Raw genomic sequence first — 21946 nt, 5'->3', positions numbered from 1 at the left:
CGAATATTTAGAAAATATCAATTTTCAAGATCATCGTAACGAACTGTGAACCAAACTTTTTTTTTTCTAAAAGATATAGAAATAACTATGAACCAAGCTTCTTTTTTTTCTAAAAGATATAAAAGTAACTTTATATTCGAATATTTACAAAATATCAATTGTCAAGATCATCGTAACGAACTGTGAACCAAACTTTTTTTTTTCTAAAAGATATAAAAGTAACTTTATATTCGAATATTTAGAAAATATCAATTGTCAAGATCATCGTAACAAACTGTGAACCAAACTTCTTTTTTTAATTGATAATTTAATTAATCAATTAATTTGTATCAATTCTAAGTTTAATTCTTAGATTCTTAAATTCTAAATGAAACATTTGATCAACTGAATTTGTCCAATCTAATTAAAACTAATCTAAACTAACGCTTCGAAGAGACGTTTCATAATAAAAATAACCGTCCAATTTAACGAAACAAAATATTCAGTCTCGTTCATAAAGTAAGGAAGGGGAAAAAAAAAGAAAAATAAGAAGCGAGTTTTATTCCCCTTTTTTTATTCTCCTTTTCCCCTCCTCCTCTCGGGGGAATAAAATATATTTATCGACGCGATTTATACAGAGAGCGTTATCGAGAAGAAATCCAGAAGAGTGTATCGTGAAACATACAGAGAATACATTTTCACACGAGCGAACGCTTGGCTAAGTTTCATCCGTAGCGCGTTTCTCGCCCCCTTTTTTAGAACGAGATTTACACCGTGGAAGAGAGGGATGGAGGGGTAAGATGGTTTCTTTGTATCGTTGGAATCTAGACTCGTGCGAGTTAAGAGCGAGCGGCGATGAATCCTATCCCCTCCCCATGGTTTGTAGCCAACCCCTTGGAGGGATTAAACGGCATTGTTTCGAGATCGTGTCAAGACGTTGGCGATCGAGTCGAGGGGGGGATTAAATTTCTTGAAGGGTTGGGAACATCCGCCTTCCGGGGGATGCTCTTCTTTAACATCCAGTTTGTCGCTTGTCGGATTTCGTTACTTGCCGGAGGCGGAATCGAGATCTGTATTTTTCAGATCGTGTGGAATATATATATCTTGTGGAGGGAAAAATTGTAACACACACATGATCCATTTTGATGAAATCGAGAAAGAGTCGAAGAGAAATTGTTCGAGCATTATTTGTTCGAATTATTGTTTGGAATCGAGATCTCTATTTTAGATCCGTTTAATCGTATGGAATATATATATATATATCTCTTGAAAGTGGAAAGAAAAATTGTAACATACACATGATCCATTTTAACGAAATCGAGAAAGAGTCGAAGAGAAATTGTTCGAATTATTGTTTGGAATCGAGATCTCTATTTTAGATCTGTTTAGTCGTGTGGAATATATATATATATTTTGAATGTGAAGAAAAAAATTGTAATACACACATGATCCATTTTAACGAAATCGAGAAAGAGTCGAAAAGAAATTATTCGAGCAATATTTGTCCGAATTATTGTTTGGAATCGAGATCTCTATTTTAGATCCGTTTAATCGTGTGGAATATATATATATATATATATATATATATCGAAATCGAGAAAGAATCGAAGAGAAATTGTTCGAGCATTATTTGTTCGAATTATTGTTTGGAATCGAGATCTCTATTTTAGATCTGTTTAGTCGTGTAGAATATATATATATTTTGAATGTGGAGGGAAAAATTGTAACACACATGATCCATTTTAATGAAATCGAGAAAGAGTTGAAGAGAAATTGTTTGAACATTATTTATTCGGAATCGAGATGTTGTCTCCTCTATTTTAGATCCGTTTAATCGTGTAGAATATATACATATTTTGAATGTGAAGCAAAAAATTGTAATACACACATGATCCATTTTAACGAAATCGAGAAAGAGTCGAAAAGAAATTGTTCGAGCATTATTTGTTCGAATTATTGTTCGGAATGGAGATCTGTCATGTGGAATATATATATATCTTGAATGTGGAAGGAAAAATTGTAGTACACACATGATCCATTTTAAATCGAGAAAGAGTGGAAAAAAAAAATTGTAAATTGTTTGAACATTGTTTTAACGACTCGCGTCGTTAGAAAATTTAAAAGGAATTTGATGTAAAAGTTTGTGATATATAGGGTATAATGGAAAGGAAAAGTTTGATTGAAAAAAATAATAAAATAATCGATTTCATAACTACGTTATATAACTACGTTATTGTATCACGTGTAACAGGTTTTACGAAGTCGAAAAGCGGATTAGATGAATAAATCGAAACATTTTGCGTCCGCGGGATGAATAAAATATCAGGAATGGAATAAATATCGTATATTTAATAACATGGGAGTTGGATCGATCGTTTGACTCGCATGCACGAGTAACCTCTAAAGTATCGACGTACAAAATATAAATTTTATATACGAGCTATATTTATATATATTTGACTCTAACTAAAAAATTTTATATTTAAAAAAAAAAGTAAGAAAGTATCTCTTAAAATATTTCCCTTAAAAAAAAAAAAAGAAACATTTATAACTGTAAATATTTTGAAACACATTGAAACGTAAAATGATGTAACTTTAAATTACGAATAACGCGTGCAAATAAATAATAAACCATAAATATTTCTCGTACGTACTCGCATTAATATCAAGATATTTTAAAAATATACGTGAATCAATTGTTTAGAGAGATTTAATGGCGATTAAGTTTGTTAAATTTCGTTTCGTTTCAGAACGAATGAACTACGATAAAGGATTTTGGTCAAAACGAGTGAATGCAATCGCAACAAAAGCGCGGGGCTTTGCGTTGGAGACTGATATCCGGGCTTGTTTGATCTAAAACGCAGATTTTCGAGTTGAATTTCAACAAAACAATGGCCCGCTTCACCAAAGATTCATGAGGGTTTCCATGAATTTGTCACGAGTCAGACACGAATCCGAGTTTCACGCGATTTCCATTCGCATTTTCTCCATTTTCTGACAACGAGAAAAAGAAGGAAGCGATCCATCGTTCGACTCGTCTCATTTATTATATACGGAGATAATTATAGAAAGATTTATGGAAAGCAAATTCGCGGAAAGAAAAAGTTTTTCTACGAGAGAGAGAGAGAGAGAAAGAAAAAGAGAATCTCGAAGGATAAGGCGAAGCATTTGTCACACTTGTTTCGTTCTTTTTAAAAGCGCGGATGACGAACCTTTCGAACTATTCCTTCCAAATTAAGAATTAATTTAATTCTTAATATTCTTAATTTAATAAAATTCGTCACATCGTTTGAGTTTACACTTAATCGCAATTTTTATTGTCGATTTGGTTTATTTATCGAATAGATATCGAACTACTACATTCGAAAAAACTGATTTCGATTCTTAAAAAGAAAAAAAACTCTAACTCTGAGTCTACTCCAACGTATTCAAACCTTACTTTCTACTAAATGAACTATCTTTTCGTTCATTTTAACGATTTCTCGTGCGTGCTCTCTCCATCGACGGCACATCGATGAACGACATACTCGATAACAAAGAAATATCGATACCGTCTGCTACCATTGTCGAAGCATTGTTCGGGGTAGCGCGGGATTACCACCATTCATGGAATCGTTTCACTCGGCGTGCACAGCGCGGGGAAGCGCGCCAATCCGTGTTATTCGACACACGCGCTTCAAACAGAGGTCCTACATTTCCTCCATCCTCGGTGCACCCATTTTCGATAGTATTTTACACCCATAAAGATCGAGGAATTATACGGCTCACGCTCGAAAAAATCCATCCATCCATACGTCTGCTGCTACATCGTCGAAATCACTGTTCAATAGAGGTAATAGAGTTACGTAATTTAGTACACTGTTCGCGATATCGGAGAACGCGTTAAAACGAAAAAAGAATTATTTTCGATTGGAATCGTTTAGCGCACAAACGCGTGTCATTCGACACACGCGTTTCTTTCCACATCTTTCTCCATCCTCGGTACACCCATTTTTGGTAATATTTTTACGGTACACAAGGAAAGGATCGACCAATTATACGGCTCACGCTCGAAAAAATCCATCCATACGTTTGCTGCATCGTCGAAATTACTGTAACAGAGTTATGTAATTTAGTATACTTGTTCGCGACATCGGAGAAACGCAAAGAAACGCATGTTATTCGACACACGCGCTTCCAACCTACGTACAGAGATCTTATTACATACTTTTTTCATTGTTGTTTCGATAATACAGCGATATCGACAATGATCGACGAATTACACATTGCAGTTCGTATACTCGAAGAAATCCATCCATACGTCTATTGCACTGTCTCGAAGCGCTGTTCGATGATAGAGAAGTTACCCCGTGTTACTTTAATACATTCTTCGATATGAGAGTTAAGGAAAAAAGGAAAATGAAGTGAGGACTGGTACAGAGGGAAGAGAAACGCGCCAAATGTTATTCGACACGCGCGCTTCTAATCTACGTACAGAGATCCTACATCCTTTCTCCATCGATAATATTTTTACATTGTTTGCGACATCAGAGGTTGGTCATCATCGAGGACGCGTTAAAAGGAAAAAAGAAAGAAAGAAAGAAAGGAGTGTAGATTGGTATGCAAATTTTCGATTGGAATCGTCGCGCCATTCGACGGAATGGTTTACATTCATTACAGGAAAAAGAAACGCACCAATGCGTGTTATTCGACATGCGCGTTTCCAATGTTCGTACACAGATCCTATGTACTTTCTTCTATGTTTTTCCAACAATGCTTGGATTAGTATTTTTACGATACACTCTTCGCGACATCAGAAGTTGACTATCATCAGAACGCGTTAAAAGTGCAGACAGATATGCAAATTTTCGTAGGGACATTTTCAATAGAAATCGTCATGTCATTCACGGAATCGTTTATAAAAGATTCTATATATTTTCTTCTACATTCCATCGACAATGCTTGGATAGTATTTTTATAGTACATTCTTCGTGACATCAGAAGTTGACTATTATCAGAACGCGTTAAAAGTGCAGATATGCAAATTTTCTTATAGGCATTTTTCGATAGAAATCGTTGCGCCATTCATGGAATCGTTTACAGATCCTACATACTTTCTTCCATCGACAATGTTTAGATATTTTTACAGTATACTGTTCGTCACATCAGAAGTTGACTACGCGTTAAAAGTGCAGATCGATATGCAAATTTTCGTAGGGACATTTTTCGATAGAAATCGTCGCGCCATTCATGGAATCGTTTACAGATCCTACACACTTTCTTCCATCGACAATGTTTGGATAGTATTTTTACAGTATACTGTTCGTCACATCAGAAGTTGACTATCATCAGAACGCGTTAAAAGTGCAGATCGATATGCAAATTTTCGTATAGGCATTTTCGATAGAAATCACGTCATTCATGGAATCGTTTATAAAAAATTCTACATACTTTCTTCTACATTCTATCGACAATGCTTGGATAGTATTTTTATAGTACACTCTTCGCGGTATCAGAAGTTGACTATCATCGAGAGCGCGTTAAAAGTGCAGGTATGCAAATTTTCGTATAGACATTTTCGATAGAAATCGAAACGTCATTCATGGAATCGTTTATAAAAAATTCTACATACTTTCTTCTACATTCCATCGACAATGCTTGGATAGTATTTTTATAGTACATTCTTCGCGACATCAGAAGTTGACTATCATCGAGAACGCGTTAAAACGAGAAAAAAAAAGTGCAGACGGATATGCAAATTTTCGTACGGGCATTTTTCGATAGAAATCGCCATTCACAGAGAATGGTTTACAGTTTTCGCGGTAAAGTTGTGCGTTATTCGAAACGCATGCTCGTACCTCGTTTCAAAGGTTTCGACCGGTGAAAGGTCACGGTTCAACCGCATTTTCGTTTTCCTAACAAAAGCACGCGGGGCACAACAGCCCCATATGGCGGCGATGCATACACGGCCATGCATTATCGGAGAAGGCCACTGTAGAATATCGGCCGTTTAATATTCCTGTCGAATTTGCATTCCGGGATTCCGGGATCGCTCGGCTGGGGATTACGATAGCGCGCTCTTGGCCTCTTTGGAATCCTCCCAAAAGCCGAGGCCGCCCTCACCCCCTCACCCCCCCTCCCCGTTCCCATTCTGCTCTCTGCGGATCGAAGGGCGAGGGACAGAGGTGGGCCGCCGGTTGTTCCGCCTCCGTGAACCTGTATGCGTGTATTCCGCCATTCGGAGCCCCCTCTCCCCCCCCCCCCCCGCTATCATCCACGAGATAATTGCACTCGCCAAGATCGTGGATGTCGCGTTACGGAGTTTCTATCACGCTCGGTCTTTTGGGATTACATTAAATACGCCACCGTGCTTACTACGTTTTGTGTGTAACGACATCTTTTGAGGCTATCGATTTTAAGGGTGAAAATATATATATATATATACGAGAATGTCGATCGAGAGGTATTTATAATAAAGAGATACGGAGAGGGATATATGTTTGGCTTCCTCTTTTTTTAAAATTATTCCAAATCGAGAAGGTTTTAATAATAGAAACGAAAGATTGATAATATTTTATTTTACTTGATATTAGATAGCTGTTGATATATTTTTTTGCTGAAAAGGTCAAGTTATCGAAGTTTGCGAAGGAAAGAAAGAGTGATCGTTTTGTACGTCGTTATATCATTGTCACCCTCTATTCTCGATTCATCATCAACGCGAATTTAAATCGCTTAATAACTTAATAAACGAGCCATCGACTATCTTTTTTTCTATACCAACTTTCGTTCCTCTTAAAATCGATCCTTCAGATCCGAATATGAATTGCAATAAATAATTTATGCACAAATATTACAAAATTCAATTTTAATATCGTATAATTGTATAACGTGAATTTAAATCGGTTATAACTTAATAAACGAGCCATCGACCTTTTTCTATATTAATTTTCGTTCCTCTTAAAATCGATCCTTCGAAGGTATCACAAATACATTCCAATATTTTATATATAACATATCAGCATCCTAATTATAATAAATAATTTATCCATAAATATTACAAAATTCACTCCACCATCCTTTTTTCTATATCAACTTTCGTTCCTCTAAAATCGATCCTTTGAAGGTATCACAAATACATTCCAATATTTTATATATAACATATCAGCATCCTAATTACAATAAATAATTTATCCATAAATATTACAAAATTCACTCCACCATCCTTTTTCTATATCAACTTTCCTCTAAAATTGATCCTTCGAAGTATCACAAATACATTCCAATATTTTATATATAACATATCAGCATCCTAATTATAATAAATAATTTATCCATAAATATTACAAAATTCACTCCACCATCCTTTTTCTTTATTAACTTTCCTGTAAAATCGATTATCTTATATTATCTATATTATTATCTATACTTTGAAATATCACGAATGCATTCCAATATTTCATATAGCATATCAGCATCCTAATTGCAATAAATAATTTATCTATAAGTATTACAAAATTCACTCCACCATCCTTTTTCTTTATTAACTTTCCTCTAAAATCGATCCTTCGAAGTATCACGAATGCAATCCAATATTTCATATAGCATATCAATATCCTAATTGCAATAAATAATTTATCCATAAATATTACAAAATTCACTCCACCATTCTTTTTCTATATCAATTTTCGTTTCTCTAAAATCGATCCTCCGAAGTATCACGAATGCATTCCAATATTTCATATAGCATATCAGCATCCTAATTGCAATAAATAATTTATCCATAAATATTATCCAAAATTCACTCCACCATTCTTTTTCTATATCAACTTTCCTTTCTCTAAAATCGATCCTCTAAAATCGATCCTTTGAATCACGAATGCAATATTTTATAGCATATCAGTATCCTAATTGCAATAAATAATTTATCCATAAATATTACAAAATTCAATTGTAATATCGTATAATCACATAACGTGAATTTAAATCGCTTAATAAACAAGCCTCCATCATTTTTCTATAAATCAATTTCCAATTTTCTTCTAGCATCTTCAAATCTTCACGAATGCATCAACCAACATTCCTGACATCAGGGATCCCAATATGAATTGGAATAAATAATTTGTCCACAACCGTTGCAAAACTCGATACGATAAAATCGTATAATTCACGAATAAAGAACGAAACGACGTGCTTGCGAGCGGGGGAACGTTTTATTTTATCAAATTCAATAAACTAAACGCACGCGTTTCTTCTTTCCAAGTTTAACCGTTTTCCAATTTTCCGCGCGATTCGATTGAATTTATGGCTGCCTCGTACGGCAGACACGGCATACATATACATGCCGACTCCTTGACGCGCGGAATCGAAGATCGGGCACGCTCGAACAACCGAACAGTGAAAACGGATGACGGCAAAGAAGCGACGATTATTAAAAGTGTTACGAGCTTGTTCACTCGTCATGCTTCCAATATCAACGGATTCTTTAATAAAATTTTTAAATATTTTTTAAATAAAATTCTTAATTTTAAAATAAATTCTTAATTTTTAAATTAAATTCTTTAATAAAAAAGGAGTCTCTTAAAAAATAAAGGAAAGCTTTATTCGATCCGATCTCTCACTTTCTAAACAACATCGATTTATCCTCCTAATTTTTCGCCAAATGCTTTGTAATATAACAAGTCTTCTTTTCTGCTATTCGATAACGGGGCAGAGGAAAAATATATAGAGAATATAAGTCGTTTCGCTTTTTCGACTGATTACGATTTCATTGCCACGGATATATGTGTATATATATATGTCTGTGTGTGTGTGTGTGTGTGGATATCTGCTGAAAAGGAAGTCGTCCAACAGCAACCGTTTTATTTGTACCGTTATATTTTCGAAGCGAGAAAGGACGAAGACGAAAAGATTCTTTAATAAAAAAGGAGAGATCGTCTGGTGATTTCAGACTTTTCGAACAGAAATTCGAGAACAATTTTTTTCCTCTTTATTTCATATCTCAGAACACTTCTCTCACTCAATTCGAACTTAAATATAACAGAAAAATATTGTTTGTACAGTATACTAGCTCCGATTTTAAATTAAGCCAGTGCTTAATTAATTAAGAATTTATCTATGAATGAACTCGACAAATTTTCCTGCAAATTACTTAATCATGCAATGGATTTTAATATCAATTTTGATCACTGAATTTGATACTTGTTACGTATCATTTCGTTGGAGAGGAAAAGCTTTGAAAATATTTTCAATTTTTCCTAATGTTGCAAATTATATAGAAGAAAAAAATAAATTAACAACTTGCATACGCTCGACTTCCAATCGAGAGAGAGATGCGCAAAAATCTTACAACGACGAATCGATCAAAAGATACGACAATTGTTTGGTTAAAATTAAACAAAACTTTGAAGAGAATCCTTCCTGTTTTCCCTCTCGCGAAACTTCAACCAAAATCCCTAATAATAATCTAAGTCGTATACAGTTTCGGAGGGAACGACAGGGAGGTTCTAATAAGTCTAAGAATAAGCGGAGGTGGAAAATTACAGCGCCGTGGACCAAGCTCCACACAACTTGTCCAGCAATTGAAAAGTCGTATCACGTACACGTACACGCCCACCACTCATCGCGCTCGTAAATTCCAACGAAGCCAGACACATTTGTAACGAAGATCGCGACACCGTGAAGAGATAGGGCCTCTGAAATCGACCCTGCCGCCATTGCGTTGGGGGAGGGCCAAGCCTCAATTACGTTCACCGCCCCTGTTTTAATAATCCTCTACCTCGCCCTTGATTTGCAACCAAGACGAAGCCTATTTCCAAAGCTATTCCCTTCGAATTCGCGAACGAATCGATCGTTTTTGTTCGAGAAAGAAATTCGGATCGAATTTCTCGTTGAATTTCGTTATTCGTTATTCCTTTCTTTAAGCATAGCTTCAATAAGGAGAATCAGGAGGAGTTACTTCGTATCAAGTTTCGAAAAATGGGGATCATTATATTTGTACAGATATAATAAACGTTTCGTGCTCGAGCTTTCTTCCTCGGTAAAAACTTTTCTTTTTTCTTTTCAGAGGATAATAATAATATAAGATCAGGGAGGATATTCTCCAATGCTATTGGTTGTTTTGTAATAAGACTTTTCCTCTCCAACGAAATGATAAGTAACAAGTATCAAATTCAGTGATCAAAACTGATATTAAAATCCATTGCATGATTAAGTAATTTGCAGGAAAATTTGTCGAGTTCATTCATAGATAAATTCTTAATTAATTAAGCACTGGCTTAATTTAAAATCGGAGCTAGTATACTGTACAAACAACATTTTTCTGTTATATTTTCTTTTTTCGTTTCCGTTGTCTTTTTCGCGATCAAAAACTGAACTTAATTTAAATCCAGAGTAGAATAGAGAAATAGAAAACGGAAAACGAGAGTTTGGAAATCGAGTAACAGAAGTTGCTAATATAATTTCTCGTCCTCGTATTATAAAGTGTATAAGTTCGAAGCGAGAGGGGAGGAAAGTGGAATCGAATGTAATCGAATCAATGGCGAGGAAGGTCAAGATGAAAAATTGGAAAATCGGTGTTACTCGAAGCGCGGCGGGGAATGGTATCCGACTGTTGTCGACTCGCGATGGAAATAATAATTTTTCACCTTTTCGTAGATGGTGACGACGCAGCCAGATTCGGGAACAACCGGATCGGTTACGCCGGACGAAGGCGGCACCACGTTCAGCAAATGGAGGCAATTGGGAAGCGGCGTGATACGGGACGGTGAGTTTCGTTATTATTTATATTATTATTATTATTATTATTCATTTACCTAATAATTGATTAATTCGTACGGAAAAATACGGACATCCTTCCTCCCTTATTTTCGTGGAAGCACGAAATGATATTTTCGAGTCGAGTTTCCTTTTCTTTGAGATAGAATTTTAACTGCTGTCGTGTATTCAATGAAAGAAACGACGAATGGAAATAAAGAAGTGAACAAGTTCGAAAATTTTCTCCATCGAAATTAATTCCGTGAAAAAATATCTGACTACTTGAGAGAATTTAAAAGTAAATTTTGATATAGTGATGCACGTTCAAAGATGAACTTCACGATACACATCACAAAAAATTGGATCTAAAGATAAGATAATCTCCAGCAGCAATTTGGCAAAAAAGCACTCAACGAATGGTTCAAAGAATGGACGAATTAGAAAATTCGCTAGAATCGTCTGAAAACAGTTTCGTTCCACTATCGTGGGAATCATCGCCTTTTTTTCTCTCGTCGCTCTCTCGCTTCGTTACCTCGATTGTCATCCCCTCCCTCCCAACGATGGGGCGTCTCAAAACAACCCGCATAAAAATAGAGCGCTGGTTTTTCGCTTAATTAACCCGAACGTGGCGTCGAGCCAGGGGAAAGTGACGAATTTCTTCTTCTTCTCTCTCTCTCTCTCTCTCTCTCTCTCTCTCTCTTTCGGTTCTCGGTCGCGAAATCGAGAATAATTTGCGGCCGAGATTACGCACATAGGACGAGTATAATAATTTTCATTCAACGTCTCCGTCGACGACAACGCGAGACGCGTTCGAATGCGCATAGTTTTCCGTACACCGGCCCCGTTTACGCCGCCCTTTCTCCTTCTTTTGTTCCAAAACTACGCGGCACAGTTCCAGAATTCTCTCCCCAACGGAGGAACGGAGGAAATGCTGATACACGAATTCGAGCACGAAGCGACGCTTTGCCCGGAGTCGGCGCGTTCGAATGAGAGGAGGAGTAATTTTTTCATACGGGGATCTTCAAAGAGCGGCCACGTTCGTCGTTGCCCGCGAAACTGGCTACTTTTGCACGCCACGTTCACAATATCGTACGTGGAAAACAAGATTCCGTATTCAGAGGTGAAAGTAAATTTTATTCGAATGAATATAACGATATTTTGTTAGAAACCAATCTCTTAATGTTCATTGTTTTATCTTCTCTGTAACAATTCGAGTTCAGAAGGGAAATTAGACAGTTGTTGGTACTGTTCACAATATCGTATGTGAAGATTCCGTATTCAGCGGTGAAAGTAAATTTTATCGAATGAATATAACGACATTTAGAAATTCTAATAATTCTTTCTAACGAATGTTAGAAATTCTAAACCAATCTCTTCCAATATTCATTGTTTTACCTTTTCTATAACAATTCGACTCGATTCGAGTTCAAAAGGGAAATTAGATAGCTGTTGCATGCCACGTTTACAAAATCGTACGTGAAAAACAAGATTTCGTATTCAGCGGTGAAAGTAAATTTTATCGAGTGAATATAAGGATATTTTGTTAGAAATTATAAACCAATCTCTTAATGTTTTATCTTCTCTGTAACAATTCGAGTTCAAAAGAGAAATTAAACAGTTGTTGGTATTTTTGCACATTGTTCGCAATATCGTATGTGAAAAACAAGATTCGGTATTCAGCGGTGAAAGTAAATTTTATTCCAGTGAATATAACGACATTTCGTTGGAAATTCTAAACCAATCTCTTAATGTTCATTGTTTTATCTTCTCTGTAACAATTCGGCTCGATTCGAGTTCAGAAGGGAAATTAAACAGCTGTTCGGTTTTTGAAGAAAAGAGATCGTCTCTCCACATGTTTCACAAACTTTTTCCTCGTTCTCAAAGAAACTTACTTTCTTACTCGATTCTGTCGCGAGATAAGGTTTGACAACAAGCAACACGAGCCTGTTAAAAGTAATTCAGGGAAAAATTATCGACGGAACGCGACTGGATATCGCGTATCCCCCTCGAGAGAAAGAGGGAGAAAGAGAGAGAGAGATCTCAATTTGTATTGGGGAAAGGAGAAGGGTATACCGTTGAAATAAATTCCACCCGATATTCGCAATTTCGAAGGCGGTTGTCTGCCCGTCTAGTTCGACGCAACCAGCTAACCTACTTTCTACCTCGAAGACGCTCGCTCTCTTAGTTACAGCCTTTCTCATCGAATTTGCCAAATGAAATAAACTCCAACTCCGTTCTGGCCGAGGAAACAGTTTTCTTTCCCGTGACATCACGTATTCTTCCAACCCCGCCCTCCATTTTCCTTCTAAACCGAGACAGGCTTCCCCGATTCGAAATCCGTCGATTAAACTCGGCCAACTTCCGCTTCCAGTTTTCTTTCTCAGAATATTCTTCTTTTGACCTATCTTTCTTTTTTCGAATCCTTTCTTTTTTTTATCAAAAATCTTTTTTTTTTTTTTTATCAAAATTCTGAGCAACGTCGCTTTAATTTTTCTGTGATTCGAAGGGGAAATTGGATAAAAAAATATATATACGAAGAGGGAAGGTGGCTGAACTCGTTATGTCGGATTATTTTTACGCGAGACGATTCTTTGTTCGGCTCTCTTCCTCTTTCGAAACTGGTTAACTCGGTTGTTTCGTAACTCGCTTAATGGGAGGAGGAAGGAGTTAAATCTTTTTTACAAAGACTAGTTTTACAAAGAATCGCATTTTACAAAGAAGAAGAATATTATGGTTCGTTAAATTACTTCTCTAATCTCGCGTACAAATTAATATTTGCAAAGGATATTCCTTTACACCGATTGCCAATAAGATGAACCAATAAGATATACTTTCTCTTTTTCTACTTTAAAATACACGACGACAACATGTATCTTTTTGCGAATTTACTTAAAAATACAGAATAAAAATCTGCTAATAATAATAGTTATCTGCTAAATTCTTCCTCGTAGAAATTTTATTGAAATATATTAATTTTCTTAATCTTTCGTCGAATATCCACACGTTATTCTTCGAAACGATGAAACTTGAATCGCGATAGACGATCGCGTTGGAACGTGTTTGTTGGTTGGAATGGAAACGTTCGTACATAACTTGCGCATCGTGTCTTATCGTACGTTTGAACGTTATGAAGGTGGTTATAATGCTCGCCCTGGAACGGAATTAAGATGGATATGCAAGCTGGGTAACTAATGGCTATTTATACGAGACGTTGCGTAAATATTCATCATAGTTGAAAACTTCTCTGTTAATTTCGCCCTAAGTATAAATCGTACAGGTTTGGCGCACGCGGGTGTACAAATGCGTGCAAACACTTTTACTTGCAACGAAACACGGAATAATTACGGCGACAAAATAATCGTAATATACGGAGTAATAAAGTATAATAGAATTCGCCAAAGTCAATTTCGTTTGATTTGATTTAATTTAATTTATTTCGTTTTTCATTCAACAAACTCCCGTTTAAATATCGAAATATCGAGAATTTATTACATTCTACATTCGCGTTGTAATTCGCGATATGGTATTTCGCGTATTTTAAATATAATCTTTTATTCTTTGTACGATAAAAATTCTTTTTTTTTTTTTTTTTGCAATATCACGACTGAATGCAACAACCTGTACATAACTTGTTCTCGATAATTAACAGGGATAATATTAACGCAAAGTTACAACGTTAGAATCGTTAGAATAAATGTTAATTTTTTAATTTGCAATGATTATTCGAATATTACATTCTACCTATTTTAAATACAATTTTTTACTCTTTTTGTATCGTCGTGTACGATGTGTCGTTGCTAAAAATTCTTTTTGCAATATTATCAACGAATGCAACAATCTATATATATATAACTTGTCCCCGATAGATTAGCAGGTTAATATTAACGCAAAGTTAGAATCGTTAGAATAAATGTTAATTTTACGGATGCAATGATTATTCGAATATTACATTCTACCTATTTTAAATACAATTTTTTTATTCTTTTTGTATCGTCGTGTACGATGTGTCGTTACTAAAAATTCTTTTTGCAATATTATCAATGAATGCAACAATCTATATGTATAACTTGTCCCCAATAATTAGCAGGTTAATATTAACGCAAAGTTACAACGTTAGAATCGTAAATGTTAATTTTACGGGTACAATGATTATTCGAACAATGTCCAAATCCAAACGCGTATGACGATAGAATTTCAGAAATTATAATTTCGAAAAATTTTGTTAAAGTATAAAAGAGAGAGAGAGAGAGAGAGAGAGAGAGAGAGAGAGAGAGAGAGAGAGAGAGAGAATATTATTAAAAATTCTCTCGAGTCAAAAATTGCGTAACGAGCGAGAAGCGATTAAAATTGATGTAATATTTTTTTCAATTTCGCTTTTCGTTTTTTATTTTTAACGAGGATAAAAATTAAAAGGGGGGGGAAAAATTAAACTCTTGTTTAAATATAATATAAGCGTGCAATCGTGTTCAACGTGTTTGGATATTGAAGTTTAATTATCCCTTCGAAAATTTTCACCCCCGTGAAAATTGTCCCTTATTCGTAAGTTACACAATTAGAGAACATTTTCGCAGGCGGGTACAACAATTTATCCGAGTAAATTTTATACGTCAAACCGGTCCCCACACCTTTTATTCCTCCTTTCCCGCGATTTAATCTCGATGAATAAATCTCGTTTCAAATAATAACAAATAACATTAAATCGATACCGAGTTATATTAAATTTGTGACGATTGTAAATTCTCACGAATTTTTTCGTAACGAATTTAAAAATTTCGAAAATACACGAAACGCAATCTTCCCGAAAAACGAATAAACTCGTTCCATATATGTATATATTCATTTCGCTGTCTATAAATATTATAATACAAAATTCAAATATTTTTTTTCGTATCGCAATTTGCCGCCTCTTCTTCGCGAATAATTCACGATGGTTGAGAAACTCGATTCGAAAAATACAGCAGCGCGCTCTATCGACACGTATCGACTGATTGCCGTATCGCGAACTTGAATCTACAAATTGCGAAATAAAATCGCATCCACGTCACGGGCGGTGACGCGCGTTTCGAGCGTTCGATATACACGTTGAAATATAATATAAATTCTCGTTCCCGTCGTTCGAGAGACTTTATACAGGGAACGTAACGACGACGAGCAACGGCGACGTGACGAACAGGCGAACGTTTGAAATTTGTATCTATTTGCTCGCTCCTTGTTACTTTCGTTCGATAAAGAGTGGTACAAAGGTGTATTATTACGATACAGTCTGGAACCGATGGAATACCAGAGATACGTTTCGTTTCGAGGCGGATAATTAAAGCGGGCAATCGATTAAAAACGGATAATTGAAATACCGAGGGAGGGAAAGGAGACGAGAAAAATTATTAGTTTGATCAACGAATTTAATATTCGTTCTATTTCTTTTTTTGGATCGAACCAACGTCTTATTTTCTTTTCACCATTTTTGAGGAGAAGAACTTTCGTAAAAAGAAAACTCTAAACCATCTTTCCTCTTATTTTATGTATACGTGTTCCGTGATATCTGGGTCAACATTTTACGACCGTGGAAATTTCGAAAAAATTGTTGAAACAATAATAAATACGAAAGAGATAAACGGTACTTTTTAACCACTGATCGCGTTTAATCCGTTTAAAATTCCTATCTATTTCTCTTTTTTTCTCTCAGCATCATCGTTTCGACAATGCATGGCATCTTTGTCAAGCGCGCACAAAACATTACGATACTCTCTCTCTCTCTTTCTCTCTCTTTTTTCCACAAACGCACGCACTTATCTATATATATATACGTGTAGAGAGAGAACAAGCTGCTGCTCACAAGCAATCCAGGTTATTGTAATCTACCACGATTGGATTCAACCTGCTTATCGGCTGTTTGATATCGAGTAGGTCATTGCTGTAATTGATCTCGAAACGCAATCGCATTGTTAATCATCGAGATAATTAATGGTCCACGGTATCGGGTCGGCAGCTACTCGAAGATCGGATAAATCGAGATACCTTGGTATACGGAGCGAAGGAGGATGTTTCGAGATGTTTCGATTCCGTTCCCTCTTTCGAATACGCACATATATGCACGATACACGCGTTTCTTTCTCCTTTCGTCGTGATTATCGTGGAAACAACTTGTTTATATCGAGTATATATTGTTCATATTGTTTATTCTCGCGTTCATTTTTTTCGTTGCTCCGCAACGAGACGAGGAGAACAAGGTTCGAATATATTTTTTTTTTTTTTTTTTTTCGTCAAACTCAGTTTACCTCGAGCGAGAGGATACTTACGCTTTTGTTTAATTGCATTGCAAGACGAGTATCAGATCATTCTGAGAAATTGAAGAGCCGATTGAAGTTGTTGTAATTCGATTTTTTAAATATTTCTTTTTTCTTTTCTTCCGGATCTTGTTATGTATCCTTACGAAATCTCGAGTAATTAATCGGTTTGCCGATAATCTGGGTCACGTTTCGTACCCAGAAATACGTGGGCCAATATTTGCCATTTGCGTGCTCTTTCTATCCAATGAATTTCACATTTCGCTATACGATAATCGTTTTATCAACATATCTAGCGATTTTAAATTTTAGTCAAATTATGAAAATAAAAGAATTCTTTACGTGTTATTCTAATAAATTTCACATTTATATACGATAATCGTTTTATCAAGACACCTAGCGATTTTAAATTTTAGCCAAATTATGGAAATAAGAGAATTCTTTACGTGTTATTTTAATAAATTTCACATTTCGCTATACGATAATTTTATCAAGACGTCTGAAGTGATTCGTTTTAAATACTAGTCAAATCATTAGTCAAAATAAGAGAATTATTTACGTGTTATTCTGATGAATTTTACATTTCGTTATATATAATAATCGTTTTATCAAGACGCCTAGCGATTTTAAATTTTAGCCAAATTATGAAAATAAGAGAATTCTTTACGTGTTATTCTAATAAATTTCATATTTCACTATACGATAATCGTTTTATTAAGACGTCTAGCGATTTTAAATTTTAGTCAAATTATGAAAATAAGAGAATTCTTTCTGATTATTGAATTCTTTCTGTTATTCTGATGAATTTCACATTTCGTTATATATAATCGTTTTATCAAGACGTCTAGCGATTTTAAATTTTAGTCAAATTATGAAAATAAGAGAATTCTTTACGTTATTATAATTTATTATTTTAATAAATTTCACATTTCGCTATACGATAATTTTATCAAGACGTCTGAAGTGATTCGTTTTAAATACTAGTCAAATCATTAGTCAAAATAAGAGAATTATTTACGTGTTATTCTGATGAATTTCACATTTCGTTATATATAATAATTGTTTTATCAACACGCTTAGTAATTTTAAATTTTAGCCAAATTATGAAAATAAAAGAATTCTTTATGTATTATTCTAATTAATTTCACATTTCGTCATATACAATAATCGTTTTATCAAGACGTCTGAAGTGATTCGTTTTAAATTCTAGTCAAATCATTAGTCAAAATTAGTTAATCATCATTAGTCAATAAGAGAATTATTTACGTGTTATTCTGATGAATTTCACATTTCGTTATATATATATATATATATAATAATCGTTTTATCAAGACGTCTAACAATTTTAAATTTTAGCCAAATTATGAAAATAAAAGAATTCTTTCATAAATTATTCTAATAAAATTCTAATAAATTTTACATTTATATACGATAATCGTTTTACCAAGACGTTTAGCGATTTTAAATTTTAGCCAAATTATGGAAATAAGAGAATGAAATTTGACTTTTAGAAGAATAATCGGCTTAGCCAATCCGTCGATTAACGGACGATAATTTTTCTTCATCAGGTTTCGAGATATTTTAATCATTTCAGATTCTCGTTACGGATTTCATATTGTTTCATAGTAGCCTCGAAGTAATTTTATGGGAATGGATCCCGATGAATGAATCGAAATATAATCCGCGGCGTTATTAAAAGTTGCGGTTACCTGCGGATAGAATATGGAAATAGCTTGGAATTACGAAGGAGTATAAAGGAAATAATCGCGACTTTTACGCGATTCTCGAATAATTAGATTCCTTGGGCGAAGCAAAAAAGAGAAAAAAAAAAAAAAAAAAAAAAAAAAAAAAAAGAAAGAGAGCTGATTAAAAGGGGATAAAAAATTTCGTTTCGTGATAAATTTCTCCGCAATTCCTCGAATTAATTGGCTTATAGAACTTCGAGACCGAGAAAAATATTCATTAACTCGATAAAAAAGGGGGAACGAAGTGAATTTTCTCATCTCATAGTTTCGTATGCATGCGTAATGCGTTATCTGAAAAAAAAAAAAAAAAGTTGTTGGAGGGGGAAAAAAATTTAATTACACCCGGACGAGATCTTAAATAAAAGGATATTTTGCTCGATGAGAGATGAAGAAGTAAAAATTTCTCTCGTACAATTGTTTCTTCCTTTTTCTTTCTTCCGGTATAAATATTTACTCCGTTATTAATTTTTCCGACGGTTGCGGTCGAGAAACGAAACCTATGCACGAATAACGTACGTACGAATAAATTTCGTCGCGATAACGGGTATAATTATCACGTTTCTACAAATAACGTAACAAAAAGGGAACCCATTGAGATATTAATTATGATTAATCGCGATACAATTACGAAGCATTTAAATACCACGGACAATTACATCGTACATTTAATCGGTCAATTGTTCGTTGCTAACGAGGGCTTTGACAACGTTTAAATTCATTTAGAGATTCTAACACGCGTTTTTCGAAACAGCGAGTGGAAAATATTTCGATCCATGGGATTTTCCAATATATATATATATTTCATTCTATAATTCTCAACGAGTCTTATTTCCTATCTCCAAGAACACTCTGTTGAACGCAGGATCGTTAACCAAAAATAGACGAGAGTACTATTAAAAGCCATCCTCGAGATACTCGAGAATTATATTAATTCCTGGAACGGTAAAGAATCGTCTCTTCAGCTCTTAGATTATCATCATCACCATCATCCTTCTTTTTCTCTTTCTCTTCTCTCCCCCTTTCTTTTTCGCATAATTAAAAAACGTGGACAAGAGAGAATCGTCCGTTTCCTATCTCGTAACAATGGTATTTTTTTCTTTTTTTTTTTTTTTTTTATCGTCGATCCCAACTCAACTTCCTTACCTCATCAAGAACTTTTTTAATTAAAAATCGTGCATCGTATGGGATACAAAATCCGTAATAGATCGCAATCAGCGACGGTTGATTACACCGGTTTCGAGCAATAATCAATGCCCAACCCAATTCTATAAACGAAATTTTACACAATCATCATTCCATTCACGTGAATATATTTACGAATTGTATCCATAATACCTATTGTTATTAATATATCTGCAAAATTGAAGTTTTTAAATTCATTTTTAACATTCTATAATGCAATAAATAAATATATATACATTAAATCGATATACTTAATACAATTCTTTCACGAATCACAACAGACTTGAAGAAAATAAATAATCAAAAATTTGGAATAAACTTACTTCACATAATCGATAATAACATTTATTCTATTATAATCGATCCGCTTCTCATATAATTATTTCCAATTATTTCCAACGATAAATTATATTAACTTTATTCTTTCTAACTTCAACTAATAAATAATCCTGAATCGCGTCTCAAAAGCCAAAAGCCCTTATTTCGAAACTTCGAAATTTTTCCTTCCTTGGATAATCCGGATCAACGATGCAAATCGAAACTATTGTCGCGATATTTCAACGTGGCAATTAGACGGAGGGGAAAGTGGGCCGTTAGAGACGACTGGGGGCGTGAAAACAAGGTAGAGGCGATGGTACGTGAAATGGAGGAGTTAAGCCTGGCGATAAATTTCGCTTCGCCTGGAAAAGAAATAGAAGAAGAAGAAGAAGAAGAAGAAGAAGAAGAAAAGGGGGGAGAGAAGGATAACTTTTAGGTTAATTAGACGGTTCATTCCCGCGTCGAAACACTGCTCGTTCACGAAGCAACGAAGGGGAAGAGATCCCCACGAACGATCTTTCTCGATCCTGAATCACGAGGAGTTTATCCAGCAGGAAGGATTTCCACTCCGTTTTCCACTCCATCCAGTCGTCTCCATCCTTCCGTAATCCGGCTTGTTTGCGCTTGTTTTCGACGACCACTCGCGACCCTCTCTTCCAAGTGTAAACTTGGAACAAATTTCGTCTCGATCTGGACTCGATCTGGAGAATTCGAATTGTTACGACGATTGTTTACGAGGGGGAAAAAATAGGCGTTTTGCCTGGATCCAGTGGAGGTAAGTTACAAAGTTTTTGAGAGAGACGGGAACGTGGACTGAATCGTGATCAGGATGAGAGAGGGGGCCGTTTTGGCCACACGTTTTAGAACGAACGTGACTGAAACGTCCTCCTAAGAAATGTTTGCAGAGTTTCGTTAAACTGATTGTGAACCAGATAGAGAGAATATGGTAGGTGATATATATATGTTCTTAGGAAAGATGCGAGGAGTCAGTTGCAGCGGGTACTTCTCGAAGAGTTATTTAGAGAAAAAGTTCTTGTTCTATGTAAAGAGAATCTCTTCGAGAGATAGCGCCCAATTTAGGCAGGATAATCGAACTATTTTTTAAGAAATATCTTCGTTCGTCCCGAGAAAACGATGGATTCTGCGCATTTGTCGTAATTAAAATGTACGATCGTGCGTTCGAGAATTAAATACGTATTGAAATCGATTTTGTCAATGTATTCTCTTCTTCTTATATATCGCGTAATTACTTCGCATTTCTTGAATTCGTTCGACGAAAACGAGGAAGGAAAATTAAATATGGATTCTGCGCATTTGTCGTAATTAAAACGTACAATCAGATAGATCTACGCGCCGTTTATCAATTTCGAGAATTAAATATATATTGAAATCGATTTTGTCAACGAACCATTTATATTTTCTTGTTCTTACATATCGTATAATTATTTTACAATTCTTGAATTCGTTCGAAAATGAGGAGGGGAAAAGAAAAATTAAATACAATGGATTCTGCGCATTTATCGTAATTAAAACGTAATCATTCGACAGATCTACGCGCCGTTTATCAATTTCGAGAATTAATATTGAAATCGATTCCAATTTTGTCAACGTTTTGAAACGTATATTCTCTTGTTCTTATATATCGCGCACATACTTATTTTACAATTCTTGAATTCGTTTGACGAAAACGAGGAAGGAAAATTAAAT

At 35.0% G+C, this 21946-nt stretch overlaps 1 protein-coding gene across 5 annotated transcripts in view; it reads left to right on the top strand.

Annotated features, from left to right (window-relative positions):
- Positions 1-21946, top strand: part of LOC122715753 (regulating synaptic membrane exocytosis protein 1) — a 134791-nt gene that overhangs the window by 44558 nt on the left and 68287 nt on the right. For all 5 annotated transcript variants that reach the window (XR_006346901.1, XM_043938182.1, XM_043938183.1 and 2 more), the window contains exon 4: positions 10612-10720. Coding sequence is in view for 4 of the 5 variants with exons in the window: in XM_043938182.1 (XP_043794117.1) it covers positions 10612-10720 (109 nt within the window). In the remaining variant the exon portion in view is untranslated. The remainder of the gene's footprint in view (positions 1-10611; positions 10721-21946) is intronic.

The sequence above is a fragment of the Apis laboriosa genome, unplaced genomic scaffold (assembly GCF_014066325.1).
Source record: "Apis laboriosa isolate Shangri-la unplaced genomic scaffold, ASM1406632v1 scaffold40_cov151, whole genome shotgun sequence".
Lineage (NCBI taxonomy): Eukaryota > Metazoa > Arthropoda > Insecta > Hymenoptera > Apidae > Apis > Apis laboriosa.
The sequence above is the reverse complement of the archived record's forward strand: the minus strand, read 5'-3'. Positions and strand labels throughout refer to the sequence as shown.